This window comes from Coregonus clupeaformis, chromosome 30 (assembly GCF_020615455.1).
Source record: "Coregonus clupeaformis isolate EN_2021a chromosome 30, ASM2061545v1, whole genome shotgun sequence".
Lineage (NCBI taxonomy): Eukaryota > Metazoa > Chordata > Actinopteri > Salmoniformes > Salmonidae > Coregonus > Coregonus clupeaformis.
Window position 1 is genome coordinate 22,020,806 of NC_059221.1, and position 25,141 is coordinate 22,045,946.

The 25,141-nt window shown below is 41.2% G+C and overlaps 1 protein-coding gene across 1 annotated transcript; it reads left to right on the top strand.

The window, feature by feature from the left end:
- The first annotated feature begins 80 nt into the window (after positions 1 to 80).
- LOC121545648 (F-box only protein 6) lies at positions 81 to 25,141 on the top strand. Its single transcript, XM_041856373.2, has 4 exons — positions 81 to 361; positions 8,421 to 8,682; positions 8,784 to 8,887; positions 24,538 to 25,141. The coding sequence occupies exons 2-4, from the start codon at positions 8,430 to 8,432 to the stop codon at positions 24,682 to 24,684; spliced, it is 504 nt and encodes a 167-aa protein (XP_041712307.1). The 5' UTR covers positions 81 to 361; positions 8,421 to 8,429; the 3' UTR covers positions 24,685 to 25,141.

The window sequence follows — 25,141 nt, forward strand, 5'->3', positions numbered from 1 at the left end:
AGAATCCAAAGTGCGCATCGATTACAATCAAGTTGCCGTTGCTCTGGAACGCACCCATTTTACTAGGCCCGCCTCTGCCAGTACGTCAAGCACAGGTGACAGCATTTGTTGTGAACTTTGGGGCTTTTGCGCTAGAATGACTCAACAACTATATAGGCAACTAAACGCTGTGTTATTTCTCGTGTTGTCCTGTTCGTGCCTCCTAGTGTAAAACAGAAGTGGTACTAATTGTGTGCATTTCCGTATTTCGTTTGACGGGCCTCTAAACACAGGAGCCCGTTAGTTGTACACCACTTTTTCGGTTTGAAGAGGAGAACAAAAATTGGTCAATTTTTCGGAATCAAGTTTGGTCCAGGAAAACGTAAGTAAACCCTAGCACAATAATGGACGAAAGGAGCCTAACGTTAAGCCTTATATATTCAAAGGACCTTAGAGGCGAATTGGCTCTGACACTGACAGCCAAATACTCCATCTAAACGTGAATCAATTATCAGTTGCGGTACGGCTCTAGCAACATAAAGCCCTCTACTTTTATATCACATCAAATAATTTTGCAAATGATTTTTTTTAAATAGTTGCAGGCGACCGTATTTTTTTTTGTGACAAGGCGTCAGTCTTTCATTACGTTACTGAGATATAAAATAACTGGAGACTGTCCAAGATGTCCGACTGTTGTTTTCAACATAAACTACCCACCTTCGCATACGTCAGAGAGGAAGAGGCGAAGCGAGTGATAACTGGCCAAAAATCTGTCTTCTCACCCGGTAGCGTTGTTTCGTTTCTTTCGCTAAATCAATGAGTGTCAAATTTGGTCAACAAAAAATGTAAGGGATTATTTGCTACGTGAGGTTTATTTGATCAAATAGAAGTTTCGAACAGCTTACGTTGTTATGAGTGTATTGATATAAGAAGGACACGTGACATCCCAGCAACTTTGAGAAAAAACACTTTCTATTGGAGTCTCTAATTCATGAAATGAGGCTAGCATAGCATCTCTCTCCATTGAATACAGGCGGTTGACGTCAACACCCCTCATCAGATATAATTACAATAACGAGATGTATCCATCAATTCAAAGAAATGAATAGGCGGGAGGTTGACAGCCCGCCGTTCCGCTCAACATTGTTAGGGTGGAGACATACTGTAGGTATCTCGTCATACTATCCAAATATCGGCATACGCCGATTCATGGACCGTCTATATCCGGGTTGCATCTGATTTACACAGCCCAACTTTCCATGCACACAAGGAGTAGCGCCAGCAGCGACGACGTCATCCAAAAAAATGGCAGACATTGGTCCCGTGTAGCTCAGTTGGTAGAGCATGGCGTTTGCAACGCCAGGGTTGTGGGTTCGATTCCCAGGGGGGCCAGTATGAATTTTTATTTATTTTTAAATGTATGCACTCACTAACTGTAAGTCGCTCTGGATAAGAGTGTCTGCTAAATGACTAAGATGTAAATGTACATTGGATTAATATAAAATGTTGATGGAAAATAATTGTCCTCAGCGACAATTATTTGAATAATTCAGTGGATGTTTTGTGCTCAGTGTTTTATTAGGAATTTTCAAATCTGACTTCTATCGTCAATAGGCGCTAAAGGTAGTTAGTGTTAATGAATGGATTAGAGTAGGCCTGTATAGAAGTGATTTGCAGTTCGCAAACGATTTGTTCTTTTTGAACGACTCTTTTCATGATACATTTTTCTGAGTGACTCGTTCATTTTAGTAGTTTGTTTGACCTGCTGGCCGCAGCAATAAATCCTTCAGCAGGATCGCTACATGCTTCTCCTGCTCAGCCCTCCAGAGCGGTGCTCCGACCACCGGAAAATAAATCATGCAGCATAGAGAAGAATAATACATGTTTACAACTGATAATTGATCTCATGGTGCAATAATTAATGTAATTAATTGATTATTGAATGTTATCGATGGACACAGCTTTTTACAACCAAAACCTACCTAGCCTGCCTCTGCTCAACAAACTCGAACTCGAGAACATACTTTCGGGGGGCTGCTGCAGTTCGCAAACGATATGTGCTTCTCTCCCTTGTTACAGTCAAGTCATTCCTCCAAGAGTCGTTCACAATCTAGTCCGGTTGCGGCTGCAACTAGACCTCGTTTCAAAGGTATCAAGAAATAATCTTATTTTTGGGCCTAGCAATCACATATGTACATTGTTTGAAGCACACTTTTGTAAGTCTGTCACAAATGACAGCTCCAATAAGTCCCCTATGGTGAACGAGAGGCTAATTATTCTGATTCTGTTGCAAAACATTTAGTCTTTTGCAAAACGTTCCGTCTGTTGCTAAACGTTTTGCAACAGAAACAAATGCTCTTCAGCATGAAGTAAAAGCTGTTGGGTTCTTAAACGGAAGTTGTAGTTAATTTTAATTGTATGGTTTCCACGTATTGCCATTCCAATCAGAATAGTCTGCAGTGTTTGTTTGGCACAAGCTGCACATCTATAAATTATTTATTCTTCCATGCACTAAAGTAGAATGAAGTCTGCAGGGTTCCTTCGAACTTCTTCCAGCCGCTTATTTTTTTTGAAGCGAGACACGACTGAACCACAACTTCTGTTTAAGAACAAAACAGAGCCTCCCGAGTGGCGCAGCGGTCTCATGGTTCGATCCCGGGCTGTGTCGCAGCCGGCCACAACCACGAGACCCATGAGGTGGCGCACAATTGGCCCAGCATCGTCTGAGTTAGGGGAGGGTTTGGCTGGCCGGGATGACCTTGTCCCATCACGCTCTAGCGACTCCTTGTGGCGGGCCGGGCGCATGCACGCTGACTTCGGTCACCAGTTTTGTTTTGTTCTTTTTGTACGGTGTTTCCTCCGACACATTGGTGCGGCTGGCTTCCGGGTTAAGCGAGCGGTGTGTCAAGAAGCAGTGCAGCTTGGCAAGGTCGTGTTTCGGGGGACGCATGGCTCTCAACCTTCACCTCTCCCGAGTCTGTACGGGAGTTGCAGCGATGGGACAAGACTGTAACTACCAATTGGATATCACGAAATTGGGGGGAAAAAGGGGTAAAACTTTTTTTTTTTAAAGAACAAAACAGAACTCAACAGAGTTTGGAGTAAACGGTTTCTGTTGCAAAACATTTTGCAACAGAATCGGCATAATGAATACACCCCTGGCGTCCTTGATCATCCAAAACTAAACTATTCACTTTCACCAAAATAATGTTTCCTGTCAACAGAGGCGTATCCAATATCTCTAGGAACAATACTTACAATTCATTAGGTTGAATGTGTTGTTTGCTATCAAATAAGCGTTTAAAACACATTTTTGTCCAGGGTCTCCCATATTCCGCCTGTGGGCTGCCTAGACCACAGCCACATGAGAGTAAGCTACCACGCTCTCACTTCTACAGGCAGAAAATGGGAGAACCTGGATAAAAACTGGTTTTAAATGCTTATTTGATAGCGAGTGAAACATTCAACCCAACAAATCATAACTATTGTTCAGAGAGATATTGGATATGCCTCTGAAGGGAAACTTTATTTGGGTGAAACCGAATAGTTTAGGTTTGGTCGATCAAGGGCACCAGGCTACGGAAGCTTCCACAACGAGACATCCGTAAACAATGGCTCATTGCGGGACGAAGCAAGGGGACCTTGCGTGCGCTGCAGGATTTCAGTCTTTCACGGCGTAGTGTGTTACCAATTGTTTTCTTGGTGACTATGGTCCCAGCTGCCTTGAGATCATTGACAAGATCCTCCCGTGTAGTTCTGAGCTGATTCCTCACCCTTCTCATGATCATTGCAACTCCACGAGGTGAGATCTTGCATGGAGCCCCAGGCCGAGGGAGATTGACAGTTATTTTGTGTTTCTTCCATTTGCGAATAATTGCACCAGCTGTTGTCACCTTCTCACCAAGCTGCTTGGCAATGGTCTTGTAGCCCATTCCAGCCTTGTGTAGGTCTACAATCTTGTCCCTGACATCCTTGGAGAGCTCTTTGGTCTTGACCATGGTGGAGAGTTTGGAATCTGATTGATTGATTGCTTCTGTGGACGGGTGTCTTTTATACAGGTAACAAGCTGAGATTAAGAGCACTCCCTTTAAGAGTGTGCTCCTAATCTCAGCTCGTTACCTGTGTAAAAGACACCTTGGAGCCAGAAATCTTTCTGATTGAGAGGGGATCAAATACTTTTTTCCCTCACTGTATATTAATTAAAAATTCAATTATCTCTGCCATTTTTAAAGTTAAATACCCGTCCGTCCTATTTAACCTACGTATGTTGTAAGAATTTCTATATCACAATCAGAATTTGTGTTATAAGCAGTTTTTTTCAAGAATATCCACAGTTCAATGCGCTCCACACATGAGCACGCGGCAACAGATAGCCTACAGTAACATAAACAAATGAAATGCTATTGTGTTCTTTGAAATAATTATTTTTTCGTATTATAATGTTACCCAAGACCTCCATAAACACAACCAAAGGCTTATTTTTCCGATAGCATATACAGTTGAAGTCGGAAGTTTACATACACCTTAGCCAAATACATTTAAACTCAGTTTTTCACAATTCCTAACATTTAATCCTAGTAAAAATTCCCTGTCTTAGGTCAGTTAGGATCACCACTTTATTTTAAGAATGTGAAATGTCAGAATAATAGTAGAGAGAATTATTTATTTCAGCTTTTATTTCTTTCATAACATTCGCAGTGGATCAGAAGTTTACATACACTCAATTAGTATTTGGTAGCATTGCCTTTAAATAGTTTAACTTGGGTCAAACGTTTCTGGTAGCCTTCCACAAGCTTCCCACAATAAATTGGGTGAATTTTGGCACATTCCTCCTGACAGAACTGGTGTAACTGAGTCAGGTTTGTAGGCCTCCTTGCTCGCACATGCTTTTTCAGTTCTGCCCACAAATTTTCTATAGGATTGAGGTCAGGGCTTTGTGATGGCCACTCCAATACCTTGACTTTGTTGTCCTTAAGCCATTTTGCCACAACTTTGGAAGTATGCTTGGGGTCATTTGTCCATTTGGAACACCCATTTGCGACCAAGCTTTAACTTCCTGACTGATGTCTTGAGATGTTGCTTCAATATATCCACATAATGTTTCTTCCTGCCATCTATTTTGTGAAGTGCACCAGTCCCTCCTGCAGCAAAGCACCCCCACAGCATGATGCTGCCACCCCCGTGCTTCGAGGATGGGATGGTGTTCTTCGGCTTGCAAGCGCCCCCTTTTTCCTCCAAACATAACGATGGTCATTATGGCCAAACAGTTCTATTTTTGTTTCATCAGACCAGAGGACATTTCTCCAAAAAGTACGATCTTTGTCCCCATGTGCAATTGCAAACCGTAGACTGGCTTTTTTATGGCGGTTTTGGAGCAGTGGCTTCTTCCTTGCTGAGCGGCCTTTCAGGTTATGTCGATTATAGGACTCGTTTTACTGTGGATATAGATACTTTTGTACCTGTTTCCTCCAGCATCTTCACAAGGTCCTTTGCTGTTGTTCTGGGATTGATTTGCACTTTTCGCACCAAAGTACGTTCATCTCTAGGAGACAGAACACGTCTCCTTCCTGAGCGGTATGACAGCTGCGTGGTCCTATGGTGTTTATACTTGCGTACTATTGTTTGTACAGATGAACGTGGTACCTTTAGGCGTTTGGAAATTGCTCCCAAGGATGAACCAGACTTGTGGAGGTCTACCATTTTCTTCTGAGGTCTTTTGATTTTCCCATGATGTCAAGCAAAGAGGCACTGAGTTTGAAGGTAGGCCTTGAAATGCATCCACAGGTACAACTCCAATTGACTCAAATGATGTCAATTAGCCTATCAGAAGCTTCTAAAGCCATGACATCATTTTCTGGAATTTTCCAAGCTGTTTAAAGGCACAGTCAACTTGGTGTATGTAAACTTCTGACCCACTGAAATTGTGATACAGTGAAATAATCTGTCTGTAAACAATTGTTGGTAAAATTACTTGTGTCATGCACAAAGTAGATGTCCTAACCGACTTGCCAAAACTATAGTTTGTTAACAAGACATTTGTGGAGTGGTTGAAAAACGAGTTTTAATGACTCCAACCTAAATGTATGTAAACTTCCGGAATGTGTTTATTAGACTGTTTGAGTTAAAATGACTGTGCATTGGTTTACAGGGGGGGTCCCTCAAGGTCCGGCTTTTCTAGTGTTAAGACCACCTGAGATAATGTCAAATTTACAAAAAAAGCATCCATGTATAACAATGCAAGGTTAATTTAACAGTAAAATAAGACTAAATGCATCTGGGTTGGCGCCCCCCCTTGGTTTGTGCTGTGGTGGAGACCTCTGTGGGCTATACTCGGCCTTGTCTCAGGATTGTAAGTTGGTGGTTGAGGATATCCCTCTAGTGGTGCGGGGGCTGTGCTTTGGCAGAGTGGGTGGGGTTATATCCTTCCTGTTTGGCCCTGTCCGGGGGTTTCTTCGGATGGGGCCACAGTGTCTCCGGACCGCTCCTGTCTCAGCCTCCAGTATTTATGCTGCAGTAGTTTATGTGTCGGGGGGCTGGGGTTAGTTGGTTATACCTGGAGTACTTCTCCTGTCTTATCCAGTGTCCTGTGTGAATTTAAGTATGCTCTCTCTAATTCTCTCGTTCTCTCTTTCTCTCTGAGAACCTGAGCCCTAGGATCATACGTCAGGACTACCGGGCATGCTGACACCTTGCTGTCCCCAGTCCGCCTGGCCTTGCTGCTATTCCAGTTTCAACTGTTCTGCCTGCGGTTACGAAACCCCCTACCTGTCCCAGACCTGCTGTTTTCAACTCTTAATGATCGGCTATGAAAAGCCAACTGAGAGACCTGAGCCCTAGGACCATACGTCGGGACTACCGGCCGTGGTGACTCCTTGCTGTCCCCAGTCCGCCTGGCCTTGCTGCTATTCCAGTTTCAACTGTTCTGCCTGCGGTTATGGAACCCCTACCTGTCCCAGACCTGCTGTTTTCAACTCTTAATGATCGGCTATGAAAAGCCAACTGAGATTTATTCCTGATTATTATTTGACCATGCTTGTCACTTATGAACATTGAACATCTTGGCATGGTTCTGTTATAATCTCCACCCAGCACAGCCAGAAGAGGACTGGCCACCCCTCATAACCTGGTTCCTCTCTAGGTTTCTTCCTAGGTTTTGGCCTTTCTAGGGAGTTTTTCCTAGCCACCGTGCTTCTACACCTGCATTACTAGCTGTTTGGGGTTTTAGGCTGGGTTTCTGTACAGCACTTCGAGATATTAGCTGATGTACGAAGGGCTATATAAAATAAAATTGATTGATTACAAAATGTGAGCTGTGAGTGCTTGATCTATTATATTGTTGTGGTTCACCAAGTTATGTTGCAACTGTATTGACTGTGACATGTAGTATGCTATTATGTGCATATATCAACACATTGTCTTAATTTTACATGAAGTATGATCACTTATCTGAGGAGGTACAACAAATATCAGAACAATTTGTTTATCAGTCACCTTTTTTTAAGCTTTAAAATTGGCTGCTAGTAGGAACGTACACAACTGTCAATAACAATAATAAAACATCTAATTGGCTTAGAATAAAAACTGGAATGGAGACAGCAACTACATGAACTGGTTGAAACATTAAAGGAAAGATCCACTCAAAAACAAATCTTTTGGTATTTTTTTCACGATGCATTTGCATCATTATGATGATGTGGCCAGTGACACTTTGCTTCTTGAAAGTCCAATATCTTGAAAACTTGACTGCTGACATGCAAAACATTTTGGGACTGTATTAACAGTGGACAAAAAAACAAAAAAAATAGTTTGAGTGGAGTTTCCCTTTAAGTAGTAGAATTTTTGTTTTTTGTTTTTTGTTATTTGATTCCAAAGATGGAAGTGGGCTTAATGGTTACGTGGGCTTAATAGGTACACTTACCCTACATCTAGGCCTGCAGGGTTGGGGTTAATGCACAAATTCAATTCTCTCTCCCTGTAAGTTCCAATAATTGTATTCCCAATTCAATATTATCCCCAACGACTCCAAAACGTCCCATTCTAATTCAATTCCCTTAGGCTTTCAGGCTGATCGTGTCACTGTTCAGACAGCCTAGCTATACTGGAAATATAGAAATACAAGTTGAAATGATTTAAAAGAAATCTTGCAGTCAATGTTTGATACTTTGTGCATTTATTCCATTAACTGGGACATTTTTAAATACTGAATTTCAAGTCAATTCCTGAGGTTTAATGTTTTACAAATGGTCTAATTCCAAACAGTTTAATTCCAATTCCATAACTTGAAAGATTGTTGACATTTTAATTGAATTCAAGAATTGAATTAGAATTTCAAATTAAATTGGAATTGACCCCAAACCTGTACTTCTGACTACCTAAACTAGTTTGTACATAATTTGTCTAAAGTCTCCCATGTCAACAAAAACATATATTCTCTTGTTCAGTTCACAGGCATGCTACCTGTGCTCCCTCTGGAAGTCCTGGAGGAGATACTCTTGAATGTACATCCGCACCAGGTGGTGTGTGTGTGTCGACTGGTGTGTCATGAGTGGAAAGAAGTAGTGGACAGTGATTCTCTTTGGAGAGAGAAGTGCCGAAGAGAGGGATACCAGACATGTGATTCCACTAAACTACCTGAAGACTGGTGTTTGTTTTACTTCTTGTGTAAGAAGAGACATAATCTTATCAAAAATCCCAGAGCAGAGGGTAAGAGTCGAGACCAGAGAAATGTCTAAATTCTCTACATTGGGGTGGTGGTCCTGTCGTTAACTCCAGAACCAACAATTCAAATCCCGCTTTTTCTCCAGATAAATTAAATGGCTGGCATATTATGAAGAATGGAGGGGATCAATGGAACATCGGGTCAGTGGGCCCTAATGATACAGACCTAAAATACTTTGACTTCTTACGCGTGAGTATATTGAGTATCTTACTTTACCATATTACAATTACAGTGAGAGGGCCTTTACTTGGCCCCACTTTGATACTCATTAACGTCCAAGGACCTTACAGTGCCTTCAGAAAGTATTCTTACCCCTTGACTTATTGCACATATTGTTGTGTTACAGCCTGAATTCAAGATGGATTAAATATTTTTTCTCTCTCACCCATCTACACACAATACCCCATAATGACAAAGTGAAAACTTGTTTTTATACATTTTTGCAAATGTATTGAAAATGAAATACAGAAATATCTAATTTACATAAGTATTCACACCCCTGAGTCTATACATGTTAGAATCACCTTTGGCTGTGATTACAGCTGTGAATCTTTCTGGGTAAGTCTCTAAGACCTTTGCACACCTGGATTGTAAAATATTTGCCCATTATTATTTTCTTCAAGCTCTGTCAAATTGTTTGTTGATCATTGCTAGACAACCATGTTCAAGTCTTGCCATAGATTTTCAAGCAGATTCGAGTCAAAACTGTAACTCGGCCACTCCGGAAGATTCACTGTCTTCTTGGTAAGCAACTCCAGTGTAGATTTGGCCTTGTATTTTAGGTTATTGTCCTGCTGAAAGGTGAATTCATCTCCCAGTGTCTGGTGGAAAGCAGACCGAACCAGGTTTGCTTAGCTCCATTCCGTTTCTTTCTTTTTATTCTGAAAAATTCCCCAGTCTTTAATGATTACAATCATATCCATAACATGATGCAGCCACCACCATGCTTGAAAATATGGAGAGTGGTACTCAGTAATGTGTTGTATTGGATTTGCCCCAAACATAACACTTTGTATTCAGAATAAAAAGTGAATAGCTTTGCCACATTTTTTGCAGTATTACTTTAGTGCCTTGTTGCAAACAGGATGCATTTTTTGGAATATTTGTATTCTGTACAGGCTTCCTTCTTTTCTCTCTGTCAATTAGGTTAGTATTGTGGAGTAGCTACAATGTTGTTGATCCATCCTCAGTTTTCTCCTATTACAGCCATTAAACTCTGTTAACTGTTTTAAAGTCACCATTGACCTCATGGTGAAATCCCTGAGTTCCTCTCCGGCAGCTGAGTTATGAAGGACGCCTTTATCTTTGTAGTGACTCAGTGTATTGATACACCATCCAAAGTGTATGTAATTAATAACTTCACCATGCTCAAAGGGACATTCAGTGTCTGTTTTTATTTTATTTTTACTTATCTACCAATAGGTCCCCTTATTTGTGAGGCATTGGAATACCTCCCTGGTCTTTGTGGTTGAATCTGTGTTTGAAATTCACTGCTCGACTGAGTGACCTTACAGATAATTGTATGTGTGGGGTACAGCGATGAGATAGTAATTAAAAAATCATGTTAAACACTATTATTGCACACAGAGAGAGTTCAGGAGTAATTATGTGACTTGTTAAGCATATTTTTACTCCTGAACTTATTTAGCCTTGCCGTAACAAAGGGGTTTAATATTTATTTACTCAGGACATTTCAGCTTTTCATTTTTTATTAAGGCCAGACAAAATTGATTCACTGTTTAACGGATTACCCCCCAAGAAAAGTGAGGCAAGCGAGCTAAAAAAATAAACATTAAGTGGTTAAGGAATAACAGTACTTTACCACAGTGTCCTAGGCACTTCTGCAGGCTCTAGGCCTAATGTGAGCTTCAAGAGTTATATTATTCCATGCGAAAACCTACACGATTTTTGTTAAAAAGAATGCAGATGTTACAATGTTGTTATAACCATGAGAAATGAAACACAATGGGAAGTATAACTTGTGGCTGTTTCTTTATTCGATTAAAAATCAAGAACAAATAATTGTCATCAAATTAAAATGTTGATGTATAATAATGAGTTCATTACCTGAATGCATCTCTATAGCCTATAGGCGTTAACAAAATATTCATACAAATATGATTAGGACTCTCTTAGACTAGTCCTTGTGGTCTGCCAAATTAATGTAGCATTGGAAAAAATACATAAATCCAGCCATAGAGTATAGCCTATCATCATCAAAATAAAACATGTCATTTATAACATGCACAATTAGAAGCATCAATAGAGCAAGCTTGACTAAATTCGAGCCCAGTAACTTTGCTCACCGCATCCTCCTTCGATTGTCTCGTCTGGCTGCCACGAAAACCCCCCACCTTGGAGACAGTCGAGCACATCATTGTGGAGATAATGATCTGCACCAAGTGTGCGTGCCACTGGCGATGTACTTTGCTGCACGTGCTAGCTGATTTCGGCGGCGCATCATCACTTCAAACGCATTCCGTCTTGGTGTTATCGGTTGGCCTACTACTACTGGTAGTACCGGTAAAATGTAAATTATGAATCGCAAATCACCATACAGCTGACACTTCGATTTCATCAATCATTTTGACTTCAATTGGGTTGCCCAAAATGCTATCAGCTTGCACTGCGTCTTTGCTGATCTCTGGCCAGTCAATTGGCTCAATGACATTGTTGTTTCGTCTATTAATCGCTTCTAATAGATCTGAAAATTGTTAAATTGCGTCAATTCAAATCTGGTATTGGAACAAAAAGATGTCAATACACGTCTTCTAAAATAGACTAGTATTTTAATTAATGCAAAACACTTCAATGGTAAATATGATGTTCGTATATACGGGTCCACTGAAATAACACGCAGGGCAGACAGAGAACTGGTCCATTGTTATAAGTTCTTCTTTAAATACTCTGACAGAGATAGTTCCCGCTCCCTGCTGGCCTATCAGAGTAGAGACCGAGCGTGGTTTAGACTTACTCAGCCTATCGTTGGCGCACAGGCTGGTCCCAGCCCCTTGGCGCTTCACTGTTGCCAGGTGTCAGTTGTTTTTTCCACAACTTGTCTCGAGTCAGCAACCCCAGACACAGTTTGTAGCAGAACACATGTCCTTGAGCGGTCTAACAAAGAGGCAGTGTGTGTGTATGTGAGACACAAGTCTTATCTCAGCCTACCCCCTAATAGTTCCCCACATTAATCACAGCTTGTTATGTTGACCAATTTATATCAGTACAGTACAAACCTATTATGTTTAATCATTAATGCTTTCTTATTAAGCTAACAGCACATCTAAAATATAAGAGAATAATTTCCCACAAAATGATGCATTAACCATGAATTTAACCGACTGTTTGTTTATAATGAGGGACGTCCCACGTTTAACCTGGACACATAAAAGTAGGAATGTGCGCTTGCTTTAGCCATGACTGCATGAGAGAGAATCGTAACATCTGCACGTCGCCTGCAGGTGTGTGTTTCACTGTCCAATCCGAGGCTCTAACATGATCTGAACGTGTGATCTGAGGCTGTTTGGTCTCTTGCGCATTAACTTGGGAAAGCCTAAAGGGAGAGCGGACAGTGTATTATAAGCAAAGCGCCGCATATATTGCCCAAAAAATTACATCTGATTTATTTATTAAATTTTTTTGCGGGGTGTGGAGAAAAGTAAGGCGGGGCATCCGTTAATCAGTAATTAAACTTTGTCCGGCCAATTTTTTTTTTTTTAATCCACTTTGAAATTATGGAATATTGTGTGTAGGCCAGTGACACAAAATCTCAATGTAATTCATTTAAAATTCAGGCTGTAACACAACAAAATGTGGAAAAGTCAAGGAGTGTGAATACTTTCTGAAGGCACTGTATATATTTAAGACAGTTGCAGCCGACTGTATTTTTAAGTTACAACACTTTTCTGGCGTCCTTCCCGTACACGATAGATAGCTAATTAGCACAGGTGGACGTCTCGGTCTCTGTCTTCCATAAACAAGCGCTGTAACATGGAAATATGGCCGTGTGGGAACTCTAACCCTATGAAGGTGTGTAGTGATTTTACCTTTTTAGTTGAAAGATAAGGTCCTTGTCATTCCAAAGCCGTACCGCAAGTGATGCGTGTTAACGTTCAGACCGAACGTCAAAAAAATAAAATAAAAATAAAAACAGCCAGTGGTAACACGGTCCAAAAAGTATTTGTGACTTCTTACAGTGCAGAGGACCTTTACTTGGTCCCACTTTGTTTCACTACCACATTGTTATTGATTTCCTTTTGTGCTCTTTTTAATAGTCCATGAGCCAGACCCCCAAATTCGTGTTGTCGGGCTCACTTGGGGTGACAATGTCTCATAATGATTTTCTTGAACGATGTCCATAGAGTTGGAAAATATGTGATATCAGTGTAGCAATGGTAGCTTTCTCTGTGTGTTAACTCCCGAGTGGCGAGTGGTCTAAGGCACTGCATCGCAGTGCTAGCTGTGCCACTAGAGATCCTGGTTCGAATCCAGGCTCTGTCGTAGCCGGCCGCGACCGGGAGACCCATGGGGCGGCGCACAATTGGCCCAGCGTCGTCCAGGGTAGGGGAGGGAATGGCCGGCAGGGGATGTAGCTCAGTTGGTAGAGCATGGCGTTTGCAACGCCAGGGTTGTGGGTTCGATAAAATAATGTATGTGCTAACTGTAAGTCGCTCTGGATAAGAGCGTCTGCTAAATGACTAAAATGTAAATGTAAAATGTTAACTCTTTCATCCCTCCATCCCATTCATTTTTCCCATAGGGATTTTACCCTATGAGAAACAATGTCAGTATACAGGTTATTGCTCTAGTGTACCCTTTAATCATATAACTTTGGAAAGCTTAGATTCACAGCTATCCATCAGACACATTTCCAGAATGTTTAGGTCAACAGAACTTTGACCTTTGACCTCTAGGGTACATATCAGAATTACCTGTAATAATTGCTTTAAACAGGAAACACGAATACATTTAAACTTTGTTTGACAAGTGGTTCTGAAAGGTCATTAAATTACCTTTTAAATCATATATAATATAACCAACTTTGAAAGCACCAGCTACAAATATTTTTAAATATCCCATATTGTGCCATTGACATTAGAATGTTGGAAGCTTAGCCATAGAATTCCATGTAGTGGGGCAGCTATGTTTGTCGATTGTAACTTTGGTGATAGAAGCTCCACAATTCACACAGCTAGAACAGGGCTTTTAAAAATATTTGAAGATACATGGCCATAACAGGATTCACGCATAAACCACACAAAATAATTTTCCCAATATGTCCACCAAACAACTCAATGGGGTCTTATTTTGCATTACCATACCTGTATGAAATATAATTGTAGTATGCCTAATAATATCTTAAAATGTTCATAGTGATGAAGAAAACACAACCAAATGAGCCAGGTGTGCCAGATATATAAAGATGTTCAATTATTGACAGAATTGTGGAACGAATGTGCCCAAAAAGCTGTCTGAGTCGCTGATTTCAGAAGATCTTATGATCAATATTTCTTCTTCAAACATTTAAAATGGATATGTACATTTGTATAGGTTAGTCATGGATGTGAGCTGATTAAATTATATACAATGTTATTCGATTAGCTGGTGGACCCCAAGAAGAGTAGCTGCTGCTTTTGCAACAGCTGATGGGGATCCTAATAAAATACCCAAATAACGAAAATAGTTATTAGGATAACATTGCATATCATTTTAATCAGCCCACATCCATTACTTTTTACATGTATAAATCAATTTTAAATGTTTGAAGATGAAATATTGCAATTAAGGTTTGAAACATATTCAGAAATCAGCATTTCCGACAGCTTTTAGGCCACATTTTTTCCACAATTGTGAATAATTTAACATATTTATATATCTGGCACACCTGGCCCATTTGGTTGTGTTTTCTACATCACTATAAACATTTTAACATGTATTGGGCATATTGCAATTGTATTTCATACAAATCAAATATAATTGTATTGGTCACATACATGTGTTTAGCATACCCTACAGGTATGGTAATGCAAAATGTGTCCAATTTTAAGACCCCATTGAGTTGTCGGACATATTAGAAAAAGGCTTCTGTGGCGTTAATGTGTGAATCCTGTGATGGCCCTGTATCTACAAAACCTGTTCTAGCTGTGTGTGTGGAATTTGGTGCTTTATCACTGCCTAGAATTTCTATGGCTAAGCTTCCAACATTCAATGGCACAATAAACCATAGTTGTAGCTGGTGATTTCAAACTTAGTTATGTTATATATAATTTGAAAGGCAATTTCATGACCTTTCAGAACCACTTGTCAAACAAAGTTTAAAATGCATCAATGTTTCCTTTTTAAAGCAATTTATACAAATATTTCTGATTTGTACCGTAGAGGTCAAAGTTCTGTTGACCTGAACATTCTGAAAATGTGTCTGATGGATAGCTGTGCATCTAAGCTTTCCAGTGATATTTGATTTAAAGGGTACGTGAGCAATAACTTGTTGTATACTGACATTGTTTGTCTTAGGGTAAAATCCCTATGGGAAAAATGAATGGGATGGAAGGATTAAAGAGTGATAACACAGAGAAGGCTGCCATTGCTGCACTGCTATCACACATTTTGCAACTAGGGACATGGACCTTCAAGAAAATCTCTGAGACAGTCACCCCAAGTGAGCCTGAACGACCCCCCCGGCTCATGGCCTATAATACATTTGAATGATAATAATACCTAAAAGATGTGAGATGGATACAATGCAATTGATAATGACCTTGTTCCTATGTCATACTTTCATATCCCTGGTGTTTTGAATGGACTTGAAGATTATATAATCATTATATAATTCATGGAAATGCGGTCATAAGATGTATAGACAGTGTACAAAACATTAGTAACACCTTCCTAATATTGAGTCGCACCCCCTTTTGCCCTGAGAACAGCCTCAATTCGTCGGGACATGGACTCTACAAGGTGTCGGAAGCGTTCCACAGGGATGCTGGCTCATGTTGACGCCAATGCTTCCCACAGTTGTTTAAAGTTGGCTGGATGTCCTTTGGGTGGTGGAACATTCTTGATACACATGGGAAACTGTTAAGTGTGAAAAACCCAGCAGCGTTTCAATTCTTGACGCACTCAAACCAGTGCGCCCGGCACCTACTACCATACCCCGTTCAAAAGCACTTAAATATTTTGTCTTGCCCATTCACCCTCTGAATGGCACACATACACAATCCATGTCTCAATTGTTCCCGAGTGGCGCAGTGGTCTAAGGCACTGCATCGCAGTGCTAGCTGTGCCACTAGAGATCCTGGTTCGAATCCAGGCTCTGTCGTAGCCGGCCGCGACCGGGAGACCCATGGGGCGGCGCACAATTGGCCCAGCGTCGTCCAGGGTAGGGTAGGGAATGGCCGGCAGGGATGTAGCTCAGTTGGTAGAGCATGGCGTTTGCAACGCCAGGGTTGTGGGTTCGAAAATAATGTATGCACTCACTAACTGTAAGTCGCTCTGGATAAGAGCGTCTGCTAAATGACGTAAATGTAATTGTCTCAAGGTTTAAACATCCTTCTTTAACCTGTCTCCTCCCCTTCATCTACACTGATTTTGAAGTGGATTTAACAAGTGACATCAATAAGAGATCATAGCTTTCACCTGGATTCACCTGGGCAGTCTGTGTCATGGAAATGTTTTGTACACTGTGTGTATATACAGGGCATTCGGAAAGTATTCAGACCCCTTCACTTTTTCCACATTTTGTTATGTTACAGCCTTATTCTAAAATGGATTAAATCGTCAATCTACACACAATACACAATAATGACAAGGCAAACTCAGTACTTTGTTGAAGCACATTTGGCAGTGATTACAGCCTCAAGTCTTCTTGGGTATGACGCTACAAGCTTGGCACACCTGTATTTGGGGTTTTTCTCCCATTCTTCTCTGCAGATCCTCTCAAGCGCTGTCAGGTTGGATGGGGAGCGTCGCTGCACAGCTATTTTCAGGTCTCTCCAGAGATGTTCGATCGGGTTCAAGTCCGGGCTCTGGCTGGGCCACTCAAGGACATTCAGAGACTGCGTAGTCTTGGCTGTGTGCTTAGGGTTGCTTAGGGTCTTGAGGACATTCAGAGACTTGTCCCGAAGCCACTCCTGCTTTGTCTTGGCTGTGTGCTTAAGTTCGTTGTCCTGTTGGAAGGTAAACCTTCACCCCAGTCTGAGGTCCTGAGCGCTCTGGAGCAAGTTTTCATCAAGGATCTCTCTGTACTTTGCTCCGTTCATCTTTCCCTCGATCCTGACTAGTCTCCCAGTCCCTGCCGCTGAAAAACATCCCCACAGCATGATGCTGCCACCACCATGCTTCACCGTAGGGATGGTATTGGCCAGGTGATGAGTGGTGCCTGGTTTCCTCCAGACGTGATGCTTGGCATTCAGGCCAAAGAGTTCAATCTTGGTTTCATCAGACCAGAGAATCTTGTTTCTCATGGTCTGAGAGTCCATTAGGTGCCTTTTGGCAAACTCCAAGCGGGCTGTCATGTGCCTTTTTACTGAGGAGTGGCTTCCGTCTGGCCACTCTACCATAAAGGCCTAATTGGTGGAGTGCTGCAGAGATGGTTATCCTTCTGGAAGGTTCTCCCATCTCCACAGAGGAACTCTGGAGCACTGTTCGAGTGGCCATTGGGTTCTGACCAAGGCCCTTCTCCCCCAATTGCTCAGTTTGGCCGGGCTGTGGTTCCAAACTTCTTCCATTTAAGAATGATGGAGGCCACTGTGTTCTTGGGGACCTTCAATGCTGCATAGATGTTTTGGTACCCTTCCTCAGATCTGTGCCTCGACACAATCCTGTCTCGGAGCTCTACGGACAATTCCTTCGACCTCATAGCTTGGTTTTTACTCTGACCTTATATAGACAGGTGTGTGTGTGCCTTTCCAAATCATGTCCAATCAATTGAATTTACCACAGGTGGACAAGTTGTAGAAACATTTCAAGGATGATCAATGGAAACAGGATGCACCTGAGCTCAATTTCTACAAACCTGTTTTCTCTTTGTCATTATGGGGTGTTGTGTGTAGATTGATGAGGGGGAAAACATATTTAATCAATTTTAGAATAAGAATAATGTAACAATGTGGAAAACGTCAAGGGGTCTGAATACTTTCCGAATGCACTGTACAATATGTAATGGGAATTGTATAAAAATAAACAATCAAAGGGCAAACAATTCACACAATGAAACAATGAATGTGCAAGAATTGACAGGAGACAGCAGAGCACATTCTGGAGTGCTGAGTGCATGCATTCTGGAGAGAGACGCCCATATCTTCGCCACACACCCCTCCCCTTCTTCTTGTCTCAACATTTTAAATTATACTCAAGACACATTATCTTCACACATTTTAGATGCTTTTCACTGACATTCGCAACTCAATAATCAGCTAGGCCTATTGCCATGCACTCTGCCCAAATTGCTGGCTTCCCAAATAGGCATAAGCCTATGCAGTTGCGATTTGAAACAATCCACTGCTATAAAAAAAAGGGAAAAAAAGAAGCTAACGATACTCTGTGGCTAAGTCAAGCTCTCTGATGAAGTATTTTTTATTATTTTATTTAGATATGAGTAATTATATAATTTAGGCAAAACATCAATTTACTTTAGTGGAAGCCAGCATCCGAACAGTGCCCTGTGCACACGCCAAATTTCCTTTCTAATTCGCAAGTGGCTGAAACAAGAGATCTGTATATAATGACGAGATGCTCATGTCTCCGCCCTAACAATGGAAGTTGTTGTCCCAAAGGAGAGAATGCAGGCGACAAGCTTAGGTCAGCAAATTATGCAGCTAGAAACACATTGGGTTTATTCATTCACTAAAAGTTAAATTACTACACATCTTTTATAAGTATAGAGTTAGTGTTCCCACACAGCCATATCTCTATGTTACATTGCTTGTTTATGGAAGATAGAGTTAAGACGGCCACCTGGTTTAATTAGCTATCTAGCGTGCTCCGAACACCAAAGGGGCATATCAACATATGTTTCGAAAACCGGTTTGAAAGCGATGATTATAAACTTCTAAATGATTAAACATACAGTGGGGGAAAAAAGTATTTAGTCAGCCACCAATTGTGCAAGTTCTCCCACTTAAAAATATGAGAGAGGCCTGTAATTTTCATCATAGGTACACGTCAACTATGACAGACAAATTGAGGAAAAAAATCCAGAACATAACATTGTAGGATTTTTAATGAATTTATTTGCAAATTATGGTGGAAAATAAGTATTTGGTGACCTACAAACAAGCAAGATTTCTGGCTCTCACAGACCTGTAACTTCTTCTTTAAGAGGCTCCTCTGTCCTCTACTTGTTACCTGTATTAATGGCACCTGTTTGAACTTGTTATCAGTATAAAAGACACCTGTCCACAACCCGCAAACAGTCACACTCCAAACTCCACTATGGCCAAGACAAAAGAGCTGTCAAAGGACACCAGAAACAAAATTGTAGACCTGCACCAGGCTGGGAAGACTGAATCTGCAATAGGTAAGCAGCTTCGTTTGAAGAAATCAACTGTGGGAGCAATTATTAGGAAATGGAAGACATACAAGACCACTGATAATCTCCCTCGATCTGGGGCTCCACGCTAGATCTCACTCCGTGGGGTCAAAATGATCACAAGAACGGTGAACATCATGCTTTGGGGCTGTTTCTCTGCAAAGGGACCAGGACGACTGATCTGTGTAAAGGAAAGAATGAATGGGGCCATGTATCGTGAGATTTTGAGTGAAAACCTTCCATCAGCAAGGGCATTGAAGATGAAACGTGGCTGGGTCTTTCAGCATGACAATGATCCCAAACACACCGCCCGGGCAACGAAGGAGTGGCTTCGTAAGAACCATTTCAAGGTCCTGGAGTGGCCTAGCCAGTCTCCAGATCTCAACCCCATAGAAAATCTTTGGAGGGAGTTGAAAGTCTGTGTTGCCCAGCGACAGCCCCAAAACATCACTGCTCTAGAGGAGATCTGCATGGAGGAATGGGCCAAAATACCAGCAACAGTGTGTGAAAACCTTGTGAAGACTTACAGAAAACGTTTGACCTGTGTCATTGCCAACAAAGGGTATATAACAAAGTATTGAGAAACTTTTGTTATTGACCAAATACTTATTTTCCACCATAATTTGCAAATAAATTCATTAAAAATCCTACAATGTGATTTTCTGGATTTCTTTTTCTCATTTTGTCTGTCATAGTTGACGTGTACCTATGATGAAAATTACAGGCCTCTCTCATCGTTTTAAGTGGGAGAACTTGCACAATTGGTGGCTGACTAAATACTTTTTTCCCCCACTGTATTATATCGATACCTTGACTCCAAGTATTGATTTGTAACTATCTATTTTTTTGTTGTTGTTAGGTAGTGTTAGCTAGTGCTAGTTGGCTGTACCTGCACCAGAAATCCTGTATTTTACATCCTATTTCTTGTTCTCCATCTTCTTAAATATTGAGCCAACTTGTTTTGAGCACTTTTATTTCCATGACTGATCAAAACTCATTTTTATCATGCTCACTCTTGATTCTCTGTAGCAGACATAATAGTGAGCAATATGTTTGGAACATTACATCGCAATAAAATCACAGTATTGAATCGCAATACATATAGAATCGTAATACATATTATATCGGCACCTAAGTATTGTGATAACATCGTGTGGGGAGGTCCCTGGCAATTCCCAGCCCTAGCTACAGTGGGGAGAACAAGTATTTGATACACTGCCGATTTTGCAGGTTTTCCTACTTACAAAGCATGTAGAGGTCTGTAATTTTTATCATAGGTACACTTCAACTGTGAGAGACGGAATCTAAAACAAAAATCCAGAAAATCACATTGTATGATTTTTAAGTAATGAATTGGCATTTTATTGCATGACATAAGTATTTGATACATCAGAAAAGCAGAACTTAATATTTGGTACAGAAACCTTTGTTTGCAATTACAGAGATCATACGTTTCCTGTAGGTCTTGACCAGGTTTGCACACACTGCAGCAGGGATTTTGGCCCACTCCTCCATACAGACCTTCTCCAGATCCTTCAGGTTTCGGGGCTGTCGCTGGACAATACGGACTTTCAGCTCCCTCCAAAGATTTTCTATTGGGTTCAGGTTTGGAGACTGGCTAGACCACTCCAAGACCTTGAGATGCTTCTTACGGAGCCACTCCTTAGTTGCCCTGGCTGTGTGTTTCGGGTCATTGTCATGCTGGAAGACCCAGCCACGACCCATCTTCAATGCTCTTACTGAGGGAAGGAGGTTGTTGGCCAAGATCTCGCGATACATGGCCCCATCCATCCTCCCCTCAATACGGTGCCGTCGTCCTGTCCCCTTTGCAGAAAAGCATCCCCAAAGAATGATGTTTCCCTCTCCATTCTTCACGGTTGGGATGGTGTTCTTGGGGTTGTACTCATCCTTCTTCTTCCTCCAAACACGGCGAGTGGAGTTTAGACCAAAAAGCTCAATTTTTGTCTCATCAGACCACATGACCTTCTCCCATTCCTCCTCTGGATCATCCAGATGGTCTTTGGCAAACTTCAGACGGGCCAGGACATGCGCTGGCTTGAGCAGGGGGACCTTGCGTGCGCTGCAGGATTTTAATCCATGACGGCATAGTGTGTTACTAATGGTTTTCTTTGAGACTGTGGTCCCAGATCTCTTCAGGTCATTGACCAGGTCCTGCCATGTAGTTCTGGGCTGATCCCTCACCTTCCTCATGATCATTGATGCCCCACGAGGTGAGATCTTGCATGGAGCCCCAGACCGAGGGAGATTGACCGTCATCTTGAACTTCTTCCATTTTCTAATAATTTCGCCAACAGTTGTTGCCTTCTCACCAAGCTGCTTGCCTATTGTCCTGTAGCCCATCTCAGCCTTGTGCAGGTCTACAATTTTATCCCTGATGTCCTTACACAGCTCTCTGGTCTTGGCCATTGTGGAGAGGTTGGAGTCTGTTTGATTGAGTGTGTGGACAGGTGTCTTTTATACAGGTAACGAGTTCAAACAGGTGCAGTTAATACAGGTAATGAGTAGAGAACAGGAGGGCTTCTTAAAGAAAAACTAACAGGTCTGTGAGAGACGGAATTCTTACTGGTTGGTAGGTGATCAAATACTTATGTCATGCAATAAAATGCAAATTAATTGCTTAAAAATCATACAATGTGATTTTCTGGATCTTTTTTTAGATTCTGTCTCTCACATTTGAAGTGTACCTATGATAAAAATTACAGACCTCTACATGCTTTGTAAGTAGGAAAACCTGCAAAATCGGCAGTGTATCAAATACTTGTTCTCCCCACTGTACTTACTATCATTCATGGTAAATGGGTTGGCTGTGTGTGTCCTCTTGTCTTTGGTTAATCTCAGGACCTGCATGAAGTTTCAGCTAATTGACTTGGAGGAAGAGGGTTACAGGCCTTCTTTCATGGATGACTTTCAACCTGACATTATAATATCTGACTGGTGAGAAGAATATTATAATTTTGTTATTCACTGTCTGCTACTCTATGCTTGTCGGAGGAATAGTACTGTACAACTTTTATGTTTGTGTGTCCATAACAGGTATGCTCCACGCTCTGACTGTGGCTCTGTATATGAGATCTGTGTTGAGTTGCTCAATCAAAAGAAGAAGCCAATTAGGAAGTTTAGTCCAGATACTGTCATCTTTCAACAGTGGAATGATCAGAAATGGAATCAGGTAAAATCGTCAGACTATAAATCAAATAACATGTTATTGGTCGCATACACATATTTAGCAGATGTTATTGCGGATGTAGCGAAATGCTTGTGTTCCTAGCTCCAATAGTGCAGTAATATCTAACAATACACACATCTACAAAGTAAAAGAAATATATAAATATTAGGACGAGCAATGTCGGAGTCAGGAGTATGTATGTACAGTGTATGTATGTGATGGGATGTATAGTCAATATGGATAGAATATGTAGTATATCTGAAGAATAGTACAGTGGGGAAAAAAAGTATTTAGTCAGCCACCAATTGTGCAAGTTCTCCCACTTAAAAAGATGAGAGGCCTGTAATTTTCATCATAGGTACACGTCAACTATGACAGACAAAATGAGGAAAAGAAATCCAGAAAATCACATTGTAGGATTTTTTATGAATTTATTTGCAAATTATGGTGGAAAATAACTATTTGGTCAATAACAAAAGTTTCTCAATACTTTGTTATATACCCTTTGTTGGCAATGACACAGGTCAAACGTTTTCTGTAAGTCTTCACAAGGTTTTCACACACTGTTGCTGGTATTTTGGCCCATTCCTCCATGCAGATCTCCTCTAGAGCAGTGATGTTTTGGGGCTGTCGCTGGGCAACACAGACTTTCAACTCCCTCCAAAGATTTTCTATGGGGTTGAGATCTGGAGACTGGCTAGGCCACTCCAGGACCTTGAAATGCTTCTTACGAAGCCACTCCTTCGTTGCCCGGGCGGTGTGTTTGGGATCATTGTCATGCTGAAAGACCCAGCCACGTTTCATCTTCAATGCCCTTGCTGATGGAAGGAGGTTTTCACTCAAAATCTCACGATACATGGCCCCATTCATTCTTTCCTTTACACGGATCAGTCGTCCTGGTCCCTTTGCAGAAAAAACAGCCCCAAAGCATGATGTTTCCACCCCCATGCTTCACAGTAGGTATGGTGTTCTTTGGATGCAACTCAGCATTCTTTGTCCTCCAAACACGACGAGTTGAGTTTTTACCAAAAAAGTTCTATTTTGGTTTCATCTGACCATATGACATTCTCCCAATCCTCTTCTGGATCATCCAAATGCACTCTAGCAAACTTCAGACGGGCCTGGACATGTACTGGCTTAAGCAGGGGGACACGTCTGGCACTGCAGGATTTGAGTCCCTGGCGGCGTAGTGTGTTACTGATGGTAGGCTTTGTTACTTTTGTCCCAGCTCTCTGCAGGTCATTCACTTGGTCCCCCCGTGTGGTTCTGGGATTTTTGCTCACCGTTCTTGTGATCATTTTGACCCCACGGGGTAAGATCTTGCGTGGAGCCCCAGATCGAGGGAGATTATCAGTGGTCTTGTATGTCTTCCATTTCCTAATAATTGCTCCCACAGTTGATTTCTTCAAACCAAGCTGCTTACCTATTGCAGATTCAGTCTTCCCAGCCTGGTGCAGGTCTACAATTTTGTTTCTGGTGTCCTTTGACAGCTCTTTGGTCTTGGCCATAGTGGAGTTTGGAGTGTGACTGTTTGAGGTTGTGGACAGGTGTCTTTTATACTGATAACAAGTTCAAACAGGTGCCATTAATACAGGTAATGAGTGGAGGACAGAGGAGCCTCTTAAATAAGAAGTTAAAGGTCTGTGAGAGCCAGAAATCTTGCTTGTTTGTAGGTGACCAAATACTTATTTTCCACCATAATTTGCAAATAAATTCATAAAAAATCCTACAATGTGATTTTCTGGAGAAAAAAAATCTCAATTTGTCTGTCATAGTTGACGTGTACCTATGATGAAAATTACAGGCCTCTCTCATCTTTTTAAGTGGGAGAACTTGCACAATTGGTGGCTGACTAAATACTTTGTATATGTACAGCAATAGTTAAATAGGATAGGCCTTGACTAGAATACATATATATATATATATATATATATATATATGAAGTGGGTAAAACAGTATGTAAACATGATTAAAGTATAACATAATCAATATACATGGCTCTGTTAGTTGTTGAATACGCATCAACAATGTGATTTCTCCTTGTCTTTTGTTCTTCTAAGATGTTGTGTGCAATAGAAATGTTCAGTGATTGCATTGCAAGTTATGACCTCTTCAATGTTTCAGATGACTCACGTGTTCAAGAATTATGGACCAGGTGTGCGATACATCCGATTTATTCATGGAGGAAAGGACACTCAGTTCTGGGCCGGCTGGTATGGAATTAGGGTCACCAACAGTAGCGTTGAGATCTGCCCATCGATGGACAGGTAGCTTTCGGTGTTCCCAACCTCCCAAGAGGTTACATATGAATGTTGTGCCTACCTGCAAGTTTTACTTTAGCATCTGAAACCTCCCTTAGAATACTTTTGTGGATACCTTGTTCCAGCTTTTCTGTCTTAGGCAATATGTTGTTTCTCTGTGGATATAGACTATTTTGGCTGTGGAATATATCATTTGTGTACGTCTCTGAATTGTACAGACCAATGCAAATATGGAATACATTGAAGCCTTAAACAAAGACAGACCAAGGAGAGAAAGGAAAGCGTTAACTTGAATGTAATTTTGCATGTATATAAACGTCTGACCCACTTTATAACAAACGCCACCTTAAACGTTTGAAATCTTTTGTTTGAGCTCACCTACTTTTCTAAATATTTATAAGAATGTAATTGTTAACATGTACACTACCGGTCAAAAGTTTTTATAACACCTACTCATTCAAGGGTTT